The sequence below is a fragment of the Cheilinus undulatus genome, linkage group 1 (assembly GCF_018320785.1).
Source record: "Cheilinus undulatus linkage group 1, ASM1832078v1, whole genome shotgun sequence".
NCBI classification, from domain to species: Eukaryota; Metazoa; Chordata; class Actinopteri; order Labriformes; family Labridae; genus Cheilinus; species Cheilinus undulatus.
This window is the reverse complement of record NC_054865.1, coordinates 24,946,027-24,965,278: the sequence shown is the minus strand read 5'-3', so window position 1 is coordinate 24,965,278 and position 19,252 is coordinate 24,946,027. Positions and strand designations below refer to the sequence as shown.

Below are 19,252 nucleotides of genomic sequence, written 5' to 3'. Positions count from 1 at the left end.
CTCTCCCAAAGCCTTCACACTGCGTTTGGATAGATTGTGCACTTGCCAATGTTAAAATGTTAAAATTTCTTCAAAGCTCTGCCTATATATTCCAAAACTGCTGCATGTAGCTCTGACATCTGTACCTACGATGTGAAGGTAGGTACAAAGTTTTTAGGTTGATGGAATTTTTTAATGGTGTCAGCTCTGTTTATACCACCAGGTGGAGGCAGAGGTCAAGACTGCGTGACAAATGTTGCTTTGTATGTGGTAACCTGCCTACTTTTCTTTACATAACCTCACACCCGCTTTCCTCAGAATATGAAAAACTCGTGCTTGTCTTTCTGTGAAGTCTTTGACAAAATACAACGATAGAAAGCTGTTTCGTTAATGTTGTTCTGTTTGAATAAGAAGTGGTATTTAAGGTCCAGCTTATTTGCCAAACAGGCTTTTTCTGTATACAGCTCTGTTTAGTGTTCTAGACAAGAGTTTCTAAGCTTTCTTTACTCATAACAGTACATTTTAAATAAATTAAAATAAATGCTTGTATTTGGCAGGTAGGCAATGTTTACCACCCAGCAGCTTGGATGCAAACATTACTGAGGAACCCCCACAGGTCACAACTTCAAGAACTTTATTGTCCCCAATGGGGCAATTCAAAAAAGTAGCATATTAAAAAAGAAGCACATAAAAGGACAAAAAATATACATTTGATCACATGAACATTAAGTACATGGGACACATTTATTAATGCAACATGATTAAATCAAACCATTTTCTGCTGAAAATAAGCTCCTCAGTTTTATCATTTCCTATCAGTTTCTCAACACTTTTTTTTTGTTTAGATGTGTGTGAGTTTTGTCTGATCATAACAGTTGACCAAGTGAGCTGACGTTTCTCTGTGGAAGCGCATCAGCAGTTCCAGAGAAAAGATATGAGGAAGTAATTACACAACCTTAGATAGCAACTGATCCAAAAGACAGCTGATTGGCTGTATAAAGAAGCAGCATTTTGTCACTTCTCACGTCTTTTTTCACAAGACTCAGAACTAATGGCCAAATTTGGTACAAAAATATCCTTCGTATTAAATTGTACCACCAAAATTGGCCAGATATTTAAACATGATCTCAGGGGATATGTTTCTCAGCCTTAGGCAGCCATTAAGGTAAAAAGAAAACTCTCATTTGAATATGGAAGATAAACTATCTCACACAACCTTATGTAAAAGTGAAAAACAAAAGCATGTCTGTAGCTGGCACATTTTAACCATTACAACTTGGCATGAAGCAAGCACATTTTGTCAATGACAGGAACTTTACATAGAATATTTCTATTATCAGTAAAGAAAAGTCGATCAAAAAATAATCAAACACAGCCTCAAGGTTTTTAAGGATTCAAACATCTTAAGGTGCTAAACATTATAGGTGATCCTTTCAAACACTGCAGCAAGAAAAATTAGCATAAACCTGCAAAAAAGATGCTATGACAAAAATACATAATGGGAATGTAATAATAGTCATAATAAAAATAACAGACAATTTTGTAATGTTTACAACAGCAGTATAACAATGTAAACACTTTATGCTTTAAGGTCATGATGTGTGATGAGATGATCTGTAACAGCCGAGAAAACTTTGATGGGCAAGTTTGGTTTCTGAAATTGCTGCATAAATTTCATTCTCACCACCAAATTTTATTAGGAAATGAAGAAAATTCTTAGTTTAATAACGATATTAACCTACAACCATAAAAAGGGACAACTTTATTGTATAGCTGTCATTACAATCTCTTAAACCAACATTTGTAGTTTTAGACTTGAATGTAATGAGTAATGTTTATTTGATGGGCTTAACAGAATATAAGCTGCTTTTTCAATACATTAAACAAAACATTTACTGGTTAGTCTTTATAAAAAAATCATCTATTGATGCAAAAAACTTGACATCAGGACTCAAAATTAGAAATGTTATATTTTATATATTACACTTGCAGGCTGCACTGAGTGAGCCACGCATTTATTTATTTAACCTTATTTAACCAGGTTAGTCCCACTGAGATCAAAGATCTCTTTTTCAAGGGAGACCTGGCCAAGAATGGCAGCAATAGTTTCAAGATCAAACACACTCAAACTCACACAGTTCATGTGGTCCACGGCATGGCCTCCACTACACTAAAAAGAACCTTGAGTTTAATTTTCTCTCCTCCTCTGCTGCTTTAAAGTAAACTGAAACACAAACCTGAGCCATGCAACAATCAGCATTATCCACTCCCTTTCATATTTCACATTCCCTGATTTCAAAGAAACTCAAAAAAACAAAAAACGAGTGCTTAAAAAAACAGTAGCTCTACAAGCACTGGTAGCCGCTCTCTGTGATTATTGGCATGGACTGATCAGCTGAGATCAGGGACAGAAGAGGTCTCTGTAGCTCAGAGTTTAAGACTGTTTGAGGTGTCTTGATGTAAGGGTCCTCAAGATGGTTGCAATGCTCCTCTTTCTCACCACCTTTCACGTCTGAAATGAAAACGCTTGGCTCCACTAGGTTTTGAAATGGCTGGTAGTTGTAATCCACTGCAGGGACGCTGTGTGACTCTGCAGGCACAGAGACGTAGCAGGGATTTTCATCACAAACAATGGCCTTGGCATCAATTTTTCCATTTTCAAAACCCTCACATGCAGCTTCATCTCTGGATACAGGATCACATGATGGAGTTGTGTTTGTTCCACTGGAGACGGAGGACAGACTCGAGTCTTGAAATGAATATGTCCCTGAGTCTGTGTTGCACGGCTGATAGGAAATGTCAGTGGGTATCGAAGAGGAAGGCAAAGTGATGACCGGACATGGTGCTGCCTGTTGGTAAGTAGAGATCACGGTGGCACCCTCACTTGGATGGTACGCAGTCTCGCAGGGCATTTTATTCTGGACCTCAGAGATGTCCGTCATAGTCTGAGCTGGGCCGCCAGGAATGATGATGGAGTAGGTTCTATTTAGGAATGCAGATGACCCGGAGCTCATGTCCTCATCTTGGACATCAGAAAGGTTGTAAGGAGCACAGAGCAGACTGCTGTCTTGGGGAAAGTCTGTCAGTAGGCCAGTGGTCAAAGGTGATGTGGGGATGACGTTAGAGAGGGCTTTCCTGATGGCATCCTGAACTTCACTTATTATGTCCGGAGGTTCTGTGTTGGCGTAGCTGAGACAAGAGGAGCCAGTGCCAATTCCACTGCTTTGTTGAAGGCTCCCATCACTGGAGTCTATCGGTGGATCTTTAAACCTAAATATGGAGAAATGGTCACCTCAAACTTAAAATCACAAGGAAATTCTTGAAGGAAGTATTCTTTCAGGTTAACAAAATATTACATGGATGAATCAGGAGAAACATGTTATTTTGTTCCCAAGAGGACAGCAGACATTAACCCACAGTCTCCTCCTCTCTGGGTTTTCTTTCTGGCTTGTCTTCAAATTATTTAAAAATAGATTCGTACATCCGAACAAGAACTGTGTTTAGTTGAAAATATTCAAGGGAACCTGACATGATCAGACAAATTTATTTTACTGAATAGATATTTGTATCTCTCATATGTTTACTGAAAAAGAAAACTCACTTGATATCTGCATTTTGAGTAAATTTGAGCTTATAAACTCACCATGTTTCGGTCTATAAAAGTAGTATGTAAAGTAGTAGTAAAAGTAGTATGTACTAATGAAGGGAGTTTCTCCAAAGAAATGATACAGTGGGCTTTTACTTTGAAAAGCACAAACTGGAAGCGTTTTTGTACTATGTTTATCTTTACCTGCAAAATATTGTACCGGTGTGGAAGCAGAGAGCTTCATAAATAGAAAACAACTTTATTAAACAGACACATTTAGCTCCTGGCCTTCATCTGGTTCATCAAGAAACAGATTGCAAACATATTCTACCATTGTCGACGTACATATTTGCTACAACAAGGTCAATGTGGCTCTATCATTTTCCTGTCTGTTTTGACCAATACCCACTCATGGTGCGTGGAAAAAATGGAAAAGGCCTCAAATCTTACAATTGTCTGTGCATGCGACATGCTTATCAGCATGTGACATGCAGTCCTAATACTGGGTGAAAACAGTTGGTTAAGACATAGTACGCTGAGAAGCAATGTGATGTCACACTACCAGTGCGGACCAAATCATGGCGGCCTCCTGGTGAGTTCATAAGCTCAAACTGACTCAAAATGCAGATATCTAGTGAGTTTTTTTGTTCAATATACATATGACAGATACAAATATCTATAATATATTTAGATACAAATATCTAAAACTGGTGGCAACTGAAACGGGCAACTACTGATTCTTCCCTGCCAGGTGGGCAGTAGCATACATACGTCATGAAAAATATATTTATTTTTGATTCTTACCACAGTCTGCTGTCATCTGAGAGAGGCTCAACATACATAGAGGAGAAGACTGGCGGTACAGGCTTCAAGAACTGCAACACAAAGAAAGGAGAAATATCAAAATGACTTATCTGAAATGTTACAACCATAGGGAAAATGTTTCTTAAATATCTGGAAAAGTTTCGGTTTCATGATCACTGACATATCAGCCTTGGTTTGATGGTGAAACCCATAGTTACTGGTGGTAACAGGACATGAAGCTTAATGCCTCTACAATAAACAATTAAGAGCTACTCTGTCACAAGCAGAACACAAGCAAAACTGATTCGTCTGTTTACAGTGAAGCAAAAGTAAATAATCTCCCTAAATAAACGAGCAAGTGAACAATTTAATACAATTAATTTAGATCACCCAACACTGAATTCCCTGAATTCTGGTAAATAACTATGCAACATTTGTGGAGGAAGATGTTAAAAATCATGTAAGCTGACTGGAAGCATGTCTTAGTACCTTCTAAAATGTAAGATCACTCACTAGGAAAAATCAGACGTTTTAAGACCTTAAACTTCATATGGGCAAATAAGACTTTTCAAGGATCTACAGGAACCCTGTCTATTGTTTCAGTGGAAGAAAATTGTGCCCAGCTACAAACAATGAAAATCCCTTTACAGGGGAGTGCAATGTTCAAAATAAAAGTACAAGTGCTTTGTAAGAATCTTTCAAATTGTAACTTTTAAGGGTAATTAAGAAAACCGCAATCGTCGCAGCATGTTTGGGATTTCTGGACAACTCCAAATTTTCACATTAGCCTCACCTTTTGCTCAGATGGATGCATATCAGGAAGTTTTGGATTTGGACATTTTTCCAGTGTGTCCCGCCATTTTGATCTGAGTCTGAAAACAAACACAAGAATAAGTTGGCATAAAATTAATTAATTAATTAATTAATTAATAGGCCTTTCATATGATGTACTGTTATTGGCATTACTTACTTTATGTAACAGCCAAATATAGCACCGCTGATGAGGACTGCAGCCACACAGAGGGTGATGATGGTGGCCAAGAAAAGAATATTTGAGGACATCGCTGTGGAAAACGTGTAGGAAGTTATTTAGGTTGTTTTAGTGCAAATTATAAATACTAGAGAGACAAACTACACACTAAACCAAATATTTAACCCCTGTGTTCCCAAAGGCATAACAAAGAACACGTAGGAAATTTTCCTTAAATAGGAAAGAAAGGGACTTTAGCTCAGACACAAATAAAGCCAGAATGAAAATGGTATGATAAAGCATCTTAACAGACTGTCACAGTAGAAAATGTGGTTGATGAGGTTGTCTAAGTAATGGCGGAGCAAGAAAGAGGAAGGAGAGAGAAATGTGAGTCCACTTCAGCTAATGGATTCATAAAGGCTTTGATAAAACAGTGCGCAGACGATAAAAGCGTCATTATGGTAATTGTTTCCACCATGTGCATGTACAACGTGAGGAAATGCTTCCCCATTTATGGCAATAATTTGGCAAAGTGTGAGGCCAAATATGGAGGGCTGTGATGACAAAGAGTAGTTTTACTACAACATTGTACAGCATTTGAGGAAATACCTCCAGATTACATGCAATTTTAACCAGAACACATAAAACTATGAAAAGCAAATTCCTGGCAGTTTTTTTTTTTTTTAAATGATATCTTAAAACACATCGCTGATTTGGGGCAGTATTCCTGATTTGAGAGCAAAAAATACACCAAACCAATAAAATGTTTCAAAATGCTGCACAAGTCTTGCCTGTTTGAAAATATGTTGGCTGGTTTTGTTTTTAAAATATATTTCTTCTTAAAGGAATAATACATGACATAAAAAATACTAACTGCAGCATCAAAGTACTCAAACAATTTCAATAAATAAGCATACACGTCACAGTTCTCAAGAGCTGCTATTGGTCAAATGTCATGTTTACTAAATACATAAGTTTCATTTCATGTGGATATCTGTTAAAAATCCAGTTTGGAATACAAATAAGACAACAAAATGGTTAAGCTTTTGAATCAGAGACATCAGGAGCCTTTAGACTTAAAACTCCCAATATTTTATGCACTATTCCTATGGCAGAGTTCTGGCACAGCTGACCACTCTTCTTCAACAGCTAAAATATTTGTCTTGTGAATCTTTCTTACACTGATTAACTAAAATCATCTGCTTTTCCCATGAGGATAGGTCACTTTCACAACTCTGTACAGGGCTGTCTTATATGAATATCTAACATTTGATATTAACTAACATTTAAACAAATTAATAAATGTGTTGTGCATGAAAAGTAACAAAAAAGCAGTAATTAAGACACTTACAGGTTGTAAATTCCCTTTCCTTACTACTGTCACTGAGCTTTTCACTCCAGTCCGTGTAGCTTCTCACACTGACTACGTATGTTGTCCATGGCTTCAAGAGTCGCCCTTGTATTTCATAGGAGTTTTTTCCACCATCTGCAGTTTGGTTAACCCATACAGACTCCTAAGGGAGGGGAAAGACAGGATCAGACATTTTATTAACTTAAACCACAACCTAACATAATCAGATACACAGGTCTGGATCAAACAAAGTGTTGTACAAAGCTTATGACTATACTCATACCTTTTTTGTGGATCCTTTTACATGATAAGTCACTTGAGCAGTCAGACTTTTATTAAGAATACTCTTCACGTTTGTCAACCAAACAACTTTAAAGTTCCCCATGGATTTGGTGATTGAGGTGATTGTTGGGATTTTGGGCTTTACTGTAGAAAAAAAGAATTAAAGAGGGAAACTTTAAACATTTCTATCCACCTAAACATGCTGAAGATGATATTCACATTTTGGAGGAGTGTATTTCTTATCAACATACCGCTGTCTGTGACGCTGATGGTTTTTGACTCAATGTTTTCGCTTCCTTTCCAAATTCTTGCATTAAAAGTTTCCCCTGAAATGAAATAAGGCATTTGGACAGAGCAGCAGCACTGTCCGTTGTCACACTGCTTGAAAACACAGCCCTTCTCCCTGTGGAACAGAAAAAGCATATTCTGAATGTTAGACCAGCAGATCCCACAGTTAGGGGACAAGACCTGCCTCCAAAAAAACCAAAGGATAATTTAAAGAGTAAATTAAATGCAGCTTTGGCAGAGGTGCATCTCCCAGACTTTTTAGAAAGTCCTTTAAGAACACTTTGGATATATTAACCACATATTATACAGACAAATTGGTTCAAATTGAAATTAAACCATAATCATTATGTGATATCAGAGGGAGTGTGCCTGGCTGTGTCCAACATTTTAAGCTTAAACCACTCCAGGGACAGTGAGGGTCCTTTGTCATCATGGACCGAAAATCTTGGGAGCCAATATGTTAGGCAACAAATCGCTGGCTTTTTAGACTAGGCTCAGCTGGTTTTAATGCCAAATGATAATGGAAACTCAACTGAATTCAGCAAACAATCTGAATTTTAGGTACGATTTCTGTTGTCCACACGGTAAGCTATGTAATGAAACCATAAAGACCAACATACCCATACCAGCTGTCGTTCACAAGAGTCATACTGTATTCGGTACAGTTTTCCCCTTCAAAGTTGCAAAACATGAACTCCTCAAAGTCGTTGGTACAGTCAAGACTTTGGCCTGAGGAATACAGAAAATACAAAAACTTAAAAAAAATTGCTAATATCGAGTTGAAGCCTGTACACTTTGCTGTACGTACCATAAATGCATGTTACAGTCGCAATATTCCCCAAAACCAGCAGGATGAAAGTGTTGCGAACGACACGACACCTGAAAGCAGAGACAAAAGTTGATTCACTTAACTTTCAAACGACAAATAAGGTGATATAGGGCCTGTAGTATCAAAGAATATCGGATACCTCTTCAGTCCCATCCCGAAACTAATTATTTCCATAGTTTCCTTCGAAAACAAGATCCCAGTTCAACTCAGTTACGGCCCACTCTGACTGAAAGTGAATACAGTCTGCTGCGTATTTACTCTACAGGGTCTCACGCTCTTCCTGATATGGGAAGCTTCTGCTTACTGGAAATGTGCGCCACTAACTCCGAGGAAGGAGGGCGTTTCAACCCAACACACAACAGTGTTGACGGCAGCAGTATTCAAATAGCATAGCTACATAAAACAGTACGCTCTCCGACACAACTATGTATTTAACCGCGTTTTCATGGTCTCACTGTCCAGCAATAAGTGAGGTTATTAAAACACAGTTTATGCTTACTTAGTTTCAAGGGCATGTGATCAACATTTATTATCATAGGAAGAGCATTTGTAAAGGTCATAAAGCGCTTAACTTTTGTGACGTAAATCTTAGTAAAGAATGTTTGATTTGGCACTTTGCGTTTTAGGTGGCTGGAAAAGCATGGGGTGATGAGACAAATAACAGCAACAAATCAGACCCATCACACTTCTATCTGACATGTAGAATTTATATCAGGTATCATAAAACTGTGCTTTAGTTCCCTGACGAATGAATGGACTAAGTCACCCAAGTAAACCAACTATTTTTTACACTGGGTTTGCTCATCTGCAGATTACATAATAAAAACAACAGATTTAAAGATGAAAACATGACTTCTTGTTTACCCAGAAATGACCAAAACATATTCTCCCTGATAGACCTGATATAAAGCGACTAAACAGCTAAAATGTGTTCTGTTTCATTTTTTTCTGAAGGAGTCAGCCTCTGTTGAACTGGTGCATCACAGCTGTACATGAGCAGCAGGGTCAGGCTGTGTTGTCAAACAGTTTTTCTCCTTCTCCCCACCTTAGGGGACCATTGGGTAGGAAGAAGGATTGACCATTGACACATCCCAGGTCAAGCTCTGGATGTCCTTGCATAACAGGGGAATCTGAACATAATCTGTTGAATAATAAAGTCCACATCTTTAGGGTGGACTAATGCATGGATGTGGGGAGTAAACTCAGTCTAGGGAACTGTTTGGGTGGGCAGTAAGGTAAGATGTATTACCAGGGGTTAAAGGCCTGGACAAAAGAGATGCTGTCGAGGTTGACCTTAGCTGCCGAGCCACACTCATGTGTTGACGTGTGTAGCTTAAGTCTCGCCTTCATACCCCATATCACTGATGTCTTTGGTTTGATGATTGACCAAAATGCCATTAGATGATCAAAAGAAGAAAAACTTTGGAACGAAATACACATTAGAAAACAGGCAATCATTCAATTCTAGTTGATTTTGAATCATTTTAAAATGTAAATTACATAATCCCCAGAACATTCTATACTGAAATTCAAGAAAGACTTATTCCAGATGCAGTCTCTCAGCAGTGGCCAAAATTGTGTTTAAAGCTGAGCACTTCACTCAGTTAGGAACATCATCCAAATCCTGTTTGACTTTTTGCCTCCTTGGCCCAGAGACTGCAGCTGAAAAGAAGCTGGCAGTTCAGTGACTGTCACTGAATTCTTGCTCTACATCAGTGGATCAACTCATTAGAAATTTAGACACAACAGCTGCCAGATATGATATGAAGTTATTTTCATATCTTATTTTATCACTTTTATTTCTACCTAGTTCGTTTTTTCCTGACTTTGAAAATCACTCTCAATTTTGCAGCGCAAGTACTGATGAAGTCCAGATTACACCAACTTTAAGGTCCCTACACTGGTTGCCTGATTTTATTTTTTTTGATTGATTTTAAAACTCTTTCATTAGTTCAAGCACTACATGACCTTTCAGGACCAAGGTTGTTATAGTTAACTGGAACTAACTAAATAACTAACACTAAAATTCAAAAATCAATTTAGTTAACTGAAAGTAAATAAAAACTAAGCTTTACCAAAAAAAGAAAACAACTAAGTGAAGAGTACTCTGTTTGAATATGTTTTTTAAAATGTATGACTCTGCCCCGTATATCTGTAAAATACTAAAAGTAACCCCAAAACTAATAAAAACTAAACAAAACGAAGTATTTTTGCAAAATTAAAACTTACCTAACAAACCAGCAGTCAAAACTAATAAAAACTAAACTGAAATCAAACAGAGAAAGTTAAAACAAATAGAAACTCATGAAAAATCCTAAACTATTATAACCTTGACCAGGACAGCCCTCAGATCCTCTGGTTGTTCTTTCTTGACCGTTCCAGAGCAGAACTAAAAAGCTTGGTGATTTTTCTTTCAGCTGTTACGCCCTGAGACGGTGGAACAGCCTTCCAGAGGAGCCGAGAGGTGCTGAGAATATTGGGATTTTTAAATGCAAGCCAAACTCATTTATACAGTCTGGCTTTTATGTTGTACTTTATAATTTTAAGACTGGTAGTATTACACAATCATTGTTCTGTTTTATTCCACTTCTGATTTGATTCACGTTTTAATTTTGAATTAAGGGTTTTTAGGATTCTTTAACATTTTATTTGGAATCACACATAATAGACAATAATATAATGACCGGCAAAATGACTTCCAGCATGATCCCTCTTTTAAGTTTTTAATATAATTTCCAACCATATCTTAATGAAATGAGGTACATGAAAAAATAGAGACAAAAAAGGAAAAATATAAGCAGGAAGAAAGAGGGAAAAGAAGGAGGGGAAAAAGGCAAAAAATTACAATTTTTAACATTAGAGAATGGGATGCCTCTTGTGTTATAATACAGGGGAAAAATCATACAGGTGTCCATAAAATAAATATGTTTAAACCAAAAAAGGTCATTTAGAGAGGATGTAGATTTTCCATTTTCCCACAATTCTTTAAATTTGTTCTTCTGAAGCTGCAATGAAAGGATGATTCATTCCATTACATAGTTTATTTCATAAATTACATTGTACCATTCTTCTATAGTTGGAGCTTCTGGCTTAGGCCATTTTTTGTTATTGCCTTTAAAACTCAATATTGCAAACAAGTACTTATTGATGAGATGACAGATTCCAACAAAGAATAGGCTCTGAAAGTATCGTCACTCAGTTACTCAGTCAGTCAGTCAGTCAGTCAGTCAGACACATACAGACCCATGTGTATGGCTAACCTCAGCGGTCAGCCAAAAATGGAAGCAATAAGTTGCACACTGGCTAACCTGCAAAACAAAATTAAAAAATGTGTTTCAGTACCGAAATGTTTTCAAAGTATTCTACAGTTTAGACAATGTACAGGAGGTTGTTTGTAATTGTTGAAGGACTCATCCCTTTCCTATAAAGAGATAAAACACATGAAGTTAATATACATTCACAGAGGTGTCAGTAATCAGACCATGATTAAACATTTTCTCTGGATCATGTGGGTGGAGACAATATTTTTGTGGCTGGCAGCTTCCTGCTGGTTTTGAAGAACCTGTTTTAAGGGGACTTTCAATTCTGTTGTCAAATGCAAGGGATGTACAATATCATTGGCATGATATACTGGCAGGTATTACCTACAAAGTTAATTAACAGTACTGGTAGAGATTAAAATTTCTGATATTTAAAGCTGATATCAGCAGAGTGTACAAATAGGGTTGTGACCAACCCCAGCTGACATATGTTTCTTTTTTTATCCTCTTTGACTTAATCCGTACTCAAAGAACTTAAGTTTTTAGTGATGGTATGATATCAGTATCAGCAAGTATTGGCTAATACAATTAATTATCAGCAGAAATTAAATTTTTCGCCAGTATTCACAACACATGTCCCAGCTGTAAATTGGACCAAATCCACTAAGTAGTCTCTGCAGTAGAGTTTAAAGGACTGAAGTTTGAGTCTTTGTTCAGCCTTAAACCTTCAAGTGTGCTCTAAGGTTTAAAATCTGACTTACATTCACGATATGTCAGATCAGTACAAGTATTGGCTAACATATAATTTGTAAATATCTGCATATTTGGAAATCAGCAAAAAATGTAATATGGTGCACCCTAATATGATTTAATGCTGAACTACAGCTGGTCTATTTCTTTACAATTACTGCATACCTTTGTTGAACTTGTTATCCAGGCAGTGGAAGCTCAGGGCCAAGTTGTATCAATTGGAGTTGAAGCAGAGGGGGACACATCTGCAATTATGTGAGGTAGTTTTCCTCTGCTGACATACAGTATGTGTTTGTTTTTTAAGTATGCATCTATGCATCAACATCATGTTAAAAAAAGTACAAAAAGTACTGAAAAGTTTCTTGACAGCTTTGCTGGACTCAGGCGCCAGCACACTCTGGCGACATGAAGGATGAAAGTAACAAAATTGAATAATAAAAAAGAGAGGTGATAAAAACTCATGTGAACTGAATAATGAAGTAATAAAATGCATTTAAATAAACAAAAAAAAAATCATGAATTGATTTTATCAATCTTTATCATTTAAGTTTTGTTATTTTCACTCACCAAGCTATTAAATTTAAAAGTTCTAGTTGGTAAAATGTAGTGGGGCAAAAATAAAAGTTATAGCGTCAAAGTGAAAACTAGAAAATGTTTTCTTCTTTTTAATCCTATGTCATTAGACAGTTTTTCTTCTATTACTCTAAATGAAGAAAACACATATGAACATGAGATATAACTTAAAATGGTAAAATAAAGTGGTTCACATCCACAGTACTGTATATTGATAAAAACGTGTTTCCCATTTAAATCTCATGTAGTACATCCAGTCCAGCAGGGTGCAGTATGGTAACTGCGGACTGCCTTGCTGACACGGATCATAACAATGCGAAGAAGTTTAGGTTCCTAGTTTCATATGTGTTTCAGGCATCCAAAAACGTTACACGTTTTATCATATTTTTCTTTAATGTTACTCTTTTATCGTTAAATATGAAAGTTGCTGCCGTGCTTTTGTAGTTAAAACACCAACCGCAAATATTGTGAGAAGTGACTGTAGACTGTAGCTCTTGTTTGAAGACTAATGTCTGTGAGACCAGCTCTGGTGGACTGTGTGGTTTTATCACTGCAAGACTCCTGTGTGTTTTATCCGTCCTGTAAAGGATGTTTCTCCAGGATTCAAGTTGAACTGAAGAACACGACAAGGTAAAAAGGCAAGGTGCCAGCCCGAGACTAATGAAAGTTTTACGACTAACGTTAAATCAGTCCGTAACACTACTTCCGGGGGCTTCACTTAATGATTTATAAAGTGGACGTATTAGTTGTTGTATTAATATTAATTGTAAAACAATAATAATTAAGTTAATTTAAAAACAAATGTTTATAGAGTACTTTGACAGACAATGCATTGGAGGGAAAATAATTTGATAGACATTAATACTGTATTGTTAAACACAATAATTAAGACAAGAAATTGCAAAGAAAAAGATCAATCAGAATACATTTAAATTAAAGGATTTAAAAATATATGATAAGTAACTCTTATAAGAGTTAACACAGTAAAGCAAATATTAAAAGAAGACGACAGCAGCCCATCAAGGCATAATGGTACATAATAGTAGTAATGATAGTTAATAAAGTAAACAAATGAAAGCAGTAAAGAGAGTTAGAAATAGACATCTGAAGAAGAACTATGAATGAATAAGTAAAGAAAGAAAGAAAATAATTTGTCTTCTCTGCCTCTCTTATACAGATGTCGATGCTCCAAGTGTGGCTATGTCTGTCTGAGGGAAAATGTCGATTACAGATACCGCCTCTCACTGAAAGTGACCAGAGAAACATGCATATTTGGAGTGACAGTATTTGGAACCTGCTTGAATCCGTTCTTTGGCATTCACGCAACTGGCTTACAAAGGTAAGCATTCACTTCTAGTCCCTTTACTTTTCCCTTGTTGGCATCTGGCCTTGGCTATGAGAGAATTGTCCATTTATTATTAAGATTTATTATTAAGTATAAAGCTGCTGAAATGTAAGCTTTAGTAACAGGAGAGGATGACTGTTGAATGGATATAACGTCCAAGTCACAAGTGTGAAGTTCTGTGCATTTATGAAGTTCAATGTGGTTTTTCTCTCTCTCTCTCTCTTTGCCAGGGAAGTTAAATCTTACAAAAATGTGTTTTTGTGTTTCCAATATATAGGTTGTTGAACAACATGGAAGGACCAGTTGAAGCATCAACTAGATCTACATTGTTGGTCACAGCTGTCCAAGACTGTTTCATTGGCAGACGTTTCATCTTTGGTATAAAGGTACAGCAACACATGGCATAACTTTGGTTTGGCTTGTATATATACTGACATTTACTTCCATTTGAAAATACAAATTTGAAGATGGACTGACTGAGACATAGACAGGAAGACAGGTATAGAGAGACAGACTTTATTGGCACCACCCTTTAAAAACATTGATGCATAAAGCATGGCGACCATTGCAGAGGACCTTTAAATATCTATTAAAAATAAAGTACATTAACACTGGAGAAGAAACAAATCTGCATAACAGAGATCTCCATACACAGCTCAGGTTCCCAAGTGCCAGTCAGTTGCAGGAGCAAGGTAAACAAATGAGAGAAATAATCTGCGGCACATAAAAAAATAATTTAACTGTGCTTTAATGATAAGTAAACAATGTGTTTCACCTGTAGCTTCTTCAGGTTCACCTAGCATAATCAGACAGGTATACACAGCTGTATCACTTGTGTCTTGCATTCCTAATTATGTGTTTTTACTCAACTATGGCCCAGGGGCCTAATGTGGCCCTCGGTCTGTTTTAATTGGCCTGTAGCAAATTCTAGAAATGAAATGAAATATGGCCCACAGTAGACCATGACACTTGGCTGTACTGTACCTTTTAGTTTGAGCACTAGGTGCAATAGTGAAACAGGATGACAGCGGCCAATAAGAGCACTCCTCTTCTTCTCTATCTGCTCTGTCTAAGGGCCTGATTTATAAAGCATTATTGCTGATCATTTTCAAGCACCAACACTTCTGTGAAGTTTGGCAGCTTCCTGCAGTTTCCTCTTGTTATGTGCCTTAATGTAAAGATGAGATGCCAACATTTCTCTTCTCTTTTTTTCAATAAGTATATTTAATTCTAATCACACCAGTACAACCACTACATCAGGTTGGTTGTACTAACTTTAACACACTAAAATTAAGCTATATCAAAGTCGCCATGTCAGCCTCATATATTTTTTTTAATTTGACCTTTTGTATTACGCACACCAGTGTATGTCTGTTTGATTATGCCGAAGAAGCCACAGGTGAAACTAATGGTTTGCTCATAATAAAGTCACTGTTAAGTCATTTGTGTGCAGCAGGTTATTTCTTACCTTTAAATAAGCATCTTCTATTGTTAAGGCAGGACACATAAATTCACTATATCTGTTGAATACACAGTATAAAAATATACCAGAAAATTGATAAGATATATTATCTAAAGATATTACATTTTTCAATCTTAAAGGTTAACACATATCGAGTAATCTGGATAAGAGCATTCAGTTATCACTATTTCATATGAGTGAATACTTGAAATTATTACTGTTGCAAAATTTCTGCTGTGCTACTCAGTGGAAAAGAAGAGGATCAAATAAATCCAGTTGTAGTCTTCTGTGTGTTTTTATGAAATTTGAGTTGTCTTACAAATCGTTCTCCTTCCTTCCTGGTCTTGTTTGTGTCCTTCAGGTGACTGAAACTGAACCTGAGCCCTGGTTACGACGGCCCATTGTGAATAGCTCCAGCAGTAGAGAGACAGTCCAGTTAATCGCCAGCCAGATGATCCTCCCCAAAGCTTTAGGCCTCGCAGGCTGCACAGTGGTCAGTTATTATGAGATCCTTTTACAGAAAGCTTCAGAGTATGAGCAGGGCTCTACTGATCTGCACAAACCCTCCAGACCCCCTGAAACACCCCTGCTGCTGTGTCTTCATCCTTCACCACCCAGCAGTTTTGACAGCACTTCACCATCTACAGCAAGTTGTATAAGTCTACCACTGCAAAGGTAATAAGATAAAAAGTTAAATAGGGGCCTTCTAATGGTTTAGAAGAACCCCGTGTTTAAATTGTTTTACAGCAATTTGACTACATTTACAGGTGCAAAAAGCTGTGGTTTTTAGTGTAATTCGCTTGTGTTTTTATGTTATATCTCTTTGCCTTTAAAACCAGATCACAGTACCAGGACTGCACCCTTACTCCCACCCCTCCATGGCAGCAATCACTGGGGCTCATTACATCGTCAGCAGAACAAGAAGAAAGCTGCAACTCCCAGGACAGAGGAGAAGATCGCCTTAGACAAACAAACAAAAAGAACACACAAAATCAAACAGAGAGAGACAACCTGAAGCATCTTAAAATTGCAGAGGAAAGAGGATCATCACCTCTTCGTTCTTTACAGTGCCACTCATGCAGTAGTCCATCGTTTGCCAAATACTCATCTGTTAATGAAGCAGCTGGGCAGACCTCCATCCAGGAGTCATTGTTCAGTCTTTCACCATCTAACAACAATAACAACAGCTCCAGTAAGAGGAGGTGCTCCCTCAGAAATCTTACCAAGACACATTTATCAGACTCCTTGGCTTGGGAGAATTTGCCTTTCTCTGAAAGTCTCACAGAGTTTTTGGGTGAGGAAAACAAAGACTGTATTAATGTCAGTGAATCAAAGGCAGATCTGAACGTACAAAACCAGGAAGAAACAACAAAAAACAGCCTGGAACTTGGATCACAAGATAAGAACTTATCAGTTGAATCAGAGTCTGTTTGTCAGAGTTTCACACAGAAAAAGGTCAACACATTTATGGATTTAATCGATACTCCAGGACTGAGTGAAGCAGACAGTCTTGATTTATCAGAACAAGTATGTAAAGAACCTGCTGAATGTGTGAACAAGAGTCAAGTCGGAACCATTCTTCTTCAGGAGGATGAAAAGTCTTTTCCTTCTTTTTTGGAGAGTGAAGAAGAGCAGCTTCAAGGAGACGTCTATGATTGTTCAGCAGACTTGTTCAGTAGCCCACCAATGATGGACAAGAACACAAGCATGCTTAAAACAAACACAGAAACTGTCAGGGTGACCACAGAAGCTTGTACGGAGCTGTACATGCCAAAGAAGCAGTGCCTGAGGAGAGAGATGACTGATTTAACACCTGTCAGACAGAAGCTGAAAAGCAACATATGCAGTAATGATGACAACTTCCTTCCACCTGGGACACTAGATCTTGACTTTGTCCCTCCTTCTCAGTCAACCCCCATTGTAAAATTAGTTGCATTGACAGGGACACCTGACCCCTCATACAGAACCTCGACATTTGGGGAGTTCATTTCACAGACTCACAGCCAAGATTTCAGTTCTCATTTTAGAAATCAGTCTGAACTGGGCAGTAAAATAAAAACCAAAATCCCCTCTTATAAATCAGAGGGTGTTGGTGTGAATCAAGTGCACCAGTGTGGCGATGAGTCAACAAAAGAAAACCTGGAGAGGAGTACAACATTCAGCAGGTACAGATTCAATTCAAAGAGGAGATTTGTGAAGCATAAAAATCGTCTGAGAGACCAGAGATGGGCGCCAGACACAGGGTCACCAGGAAGGCAGAAACATTCATGTAACCATGATGTGGCTCTGTGTGATAATGATAACTCACTTTTTGTTCCTCCTACTCCTGTTGCAAAGTCACTTTTGAGTGAGAAGCAACGAAAAGGTCAGACTGAATACAGCAGCAGTAGTTCGAGTCAGACTTATGGAGAGCTGCTAAGAGACAGAAGGGATTGCAAAATATCACTGATGGATCAAACTGTTAAGTCCACTCAGAGAGGTCTGGTTCAAACAGGAAACGCTGACAGTGAAACTTTAGATAAGGGGGCAATGGATGGATCTGATAGTGAGAATGGAGCGTGTGATTGGTCTAGAGATCTGTTCTCTGACTCGGTGTGAGGAACTACAGTGCTTGGACTTTATATTTAACCAAAGAATTTTAGTTTATAAATTAATGTCATGCTGGAAACAAATTATAATAGGCTTATTTCTGTCATTCACTGTCATTCTGCTTTTTTCTTTGGCAGTACTATTGGTCTAGTCCTGCTGGATCACAGTAACCGCACACACAGTACATTAAACACAAGAAAAAACCTAAAGGATTATCTGTGTACTCTGCTGTTTGCATAAATGAATGAATGAATATCTTATTTTCCTGTTAGGTCATTTACCATCCCATTGCTCATGGTATTATTCAGACACATTAAGAGAGAATCAGCCAAATATTCTGGGATATCATCCTGGCACCACAGAACAGCACAGAACTTTAACATTATCAAGCAGACATGAACCACCCCCAAATTATCATGCTTCAGGAGATAAATCACAGTCAGATGAAACAAGTATACATGCAAAAATGCATGTATTTAACACCAGTACCAACCCTGTTTACTAACATCAGCAGAATAATGTAGAATGAGAGTGAGGGTGGTCACTAATTTTTATCTGTAGTGTCCAATCAATTTAATGCTGGCATCTAGTATATCTAGGTGTTGAATTAAATAAGAGAGTTTTTTTACAGGGCAGAATATAAACTAGAAAAGCACTCGGAGAGCGCAGACCTCAACCATTAGCCGTATTTCACAGTAGTACAGAATCCTTAAAAAAATTCCTGGATCCATCCCCATGTGCCCCTCCCCTCGGCATTCGCGAGGACTTCCTCCCCGTGGGGTGGTAACGCGGCGAGGTAAAGCATTAGCTTCGCTACAGAAGGACTGTCATGGCGGAAGCATTGTCTGCTGGTGCAGATGCACTGACAGTCTCACCCATGGTCTCACTGGATGGCTGGAAGTCATGGCAGAGGGTGAATATTCCTCTATTCCTCCCAGCATTGTGAGTATTCTCGCTACAATTACCCCTCTTTCTCTCTGTTACGCTCTGACTCAGCTCCTCAATCGGGCATGCGTCTTTCAAACTCATAAACTCCAAAACTTTGAATAGAAACACACCCAAAATGCTGCTGTAATTGAAGTTACTCATGTCTGCCATCTCCTGGTGTAAAGTGGTAACAGCGCAGACCTCCGCCATTAGCCCTTTCTCCCAATAGAACAGAATCCTTAAAAAATTCCTGAATC

The 19,252-nt window shown here is 37.8% G+C and overlaps 2 protein-coding genes across 2 annotated transcripts; one reads left to right on the top strand and one right to left on the bottom strand.

Annotated features, from left to right (window-relative positions):
* Window positions 1-684: 684 nt before the first annotated feature.
* On the bottom strand, window positions 685-8,389 carry LOC121509929. Its single transcript, XM_041787735.1, has 10 exons — window positions 8,229-8,389; window positions 8,069-8,139; window positions 7,881-7,989; window positions 7,224-7,375; window positions 6,974-7,116; window positions 6,691-6,853; window positions 5,340-5,433; window positions 5,163-5,241; window positions 4,370-4,440; window positions 685-3,249 (listed from the first exon to the last, which is right to left on the bottom strand). Exons 1-10 carry the CDS (start codon window positions 8,261-8,263, stop codon window positions 2,325-2,327), a joined length of 1,842 nt encoding a protein of 613 aa, XP_041643669.1. The 5' UTR covers window positions 8,264-8,389; the 3' UTR covers window positions 685-2,324.
* Window positions 8,390-13,031: 4,642 nt separating this feature from the next.
* Window positions 13,032-18,944, top strand: ddias (DNA damage-induced apoptosis suppressor). Its single transcript, XM_041805976.1, has 5 exons — window positions 13,032-13,302; window positions 13,850-14,011; window positions 14,295-14,403; window positions 15,841-16,154; window positions 16,319-18,944. The coding sequence occupies exons 1-5, from the start codon at window positions 13,181-13,183 to the stop codon at window positions 18,075-18,077; spliced, it is 2,466 nt and encodes an 821-aa protein (XP_041661910.1). The 5' UTR covers window positions 13,032-13,180; the 3' UTR covers window positions 18,078-18,944.
* The last annotated feature ends 308 nt before the right edge of the window (window positions 18,945-19,252 follow it).

Excerpts from the sequence above, each read along its gene's own strand:
- LOC121509929 (XM_041787735.1), bottom strand. The coding sequence starts at position 8,263 with ATGGAAATAATTAGTTTCGGGATGGGACTGAAGAG. Across the intron at positions 6,854-6,973 it reads TAAAAGGATCCACAAAAAAG|GAGTCTGTATGGGTTAACCA; the intron begins GTATGAGTATAG and ends CCCCTCCCTTAG. Across the intron at positions 5,242-5,339 it reads ATATTTGGCTGTTACATAAA|ACTCAGATCAAAATGGCGGG; the intron begins GTAAGTAATGCC and ends GTTTGTTTTCAG.
- ddias (XM_041805976.1), top strand. The coding sequence starts at position 13,181 with ATGTCTGTGAGACCAGCTCTGGTGGACTGTGTGGTTTTATCACTGCAA. Across the intron at positions 14,012-14,294 it reads CACGCAACTGGCTTACAAAG|GTTGTTGAACAACATGGAAG; the intron begins GTAAGCATTCAC and ends TCCAATATATAG. Across the intron at positions 14,404-15,840 it reads GTTTCATCTTTGGTATAAAG|GTGACTGAAACTGAACCTGA; the intron begins GTACAGCAACAC and ends TGTGTCCTTCAG.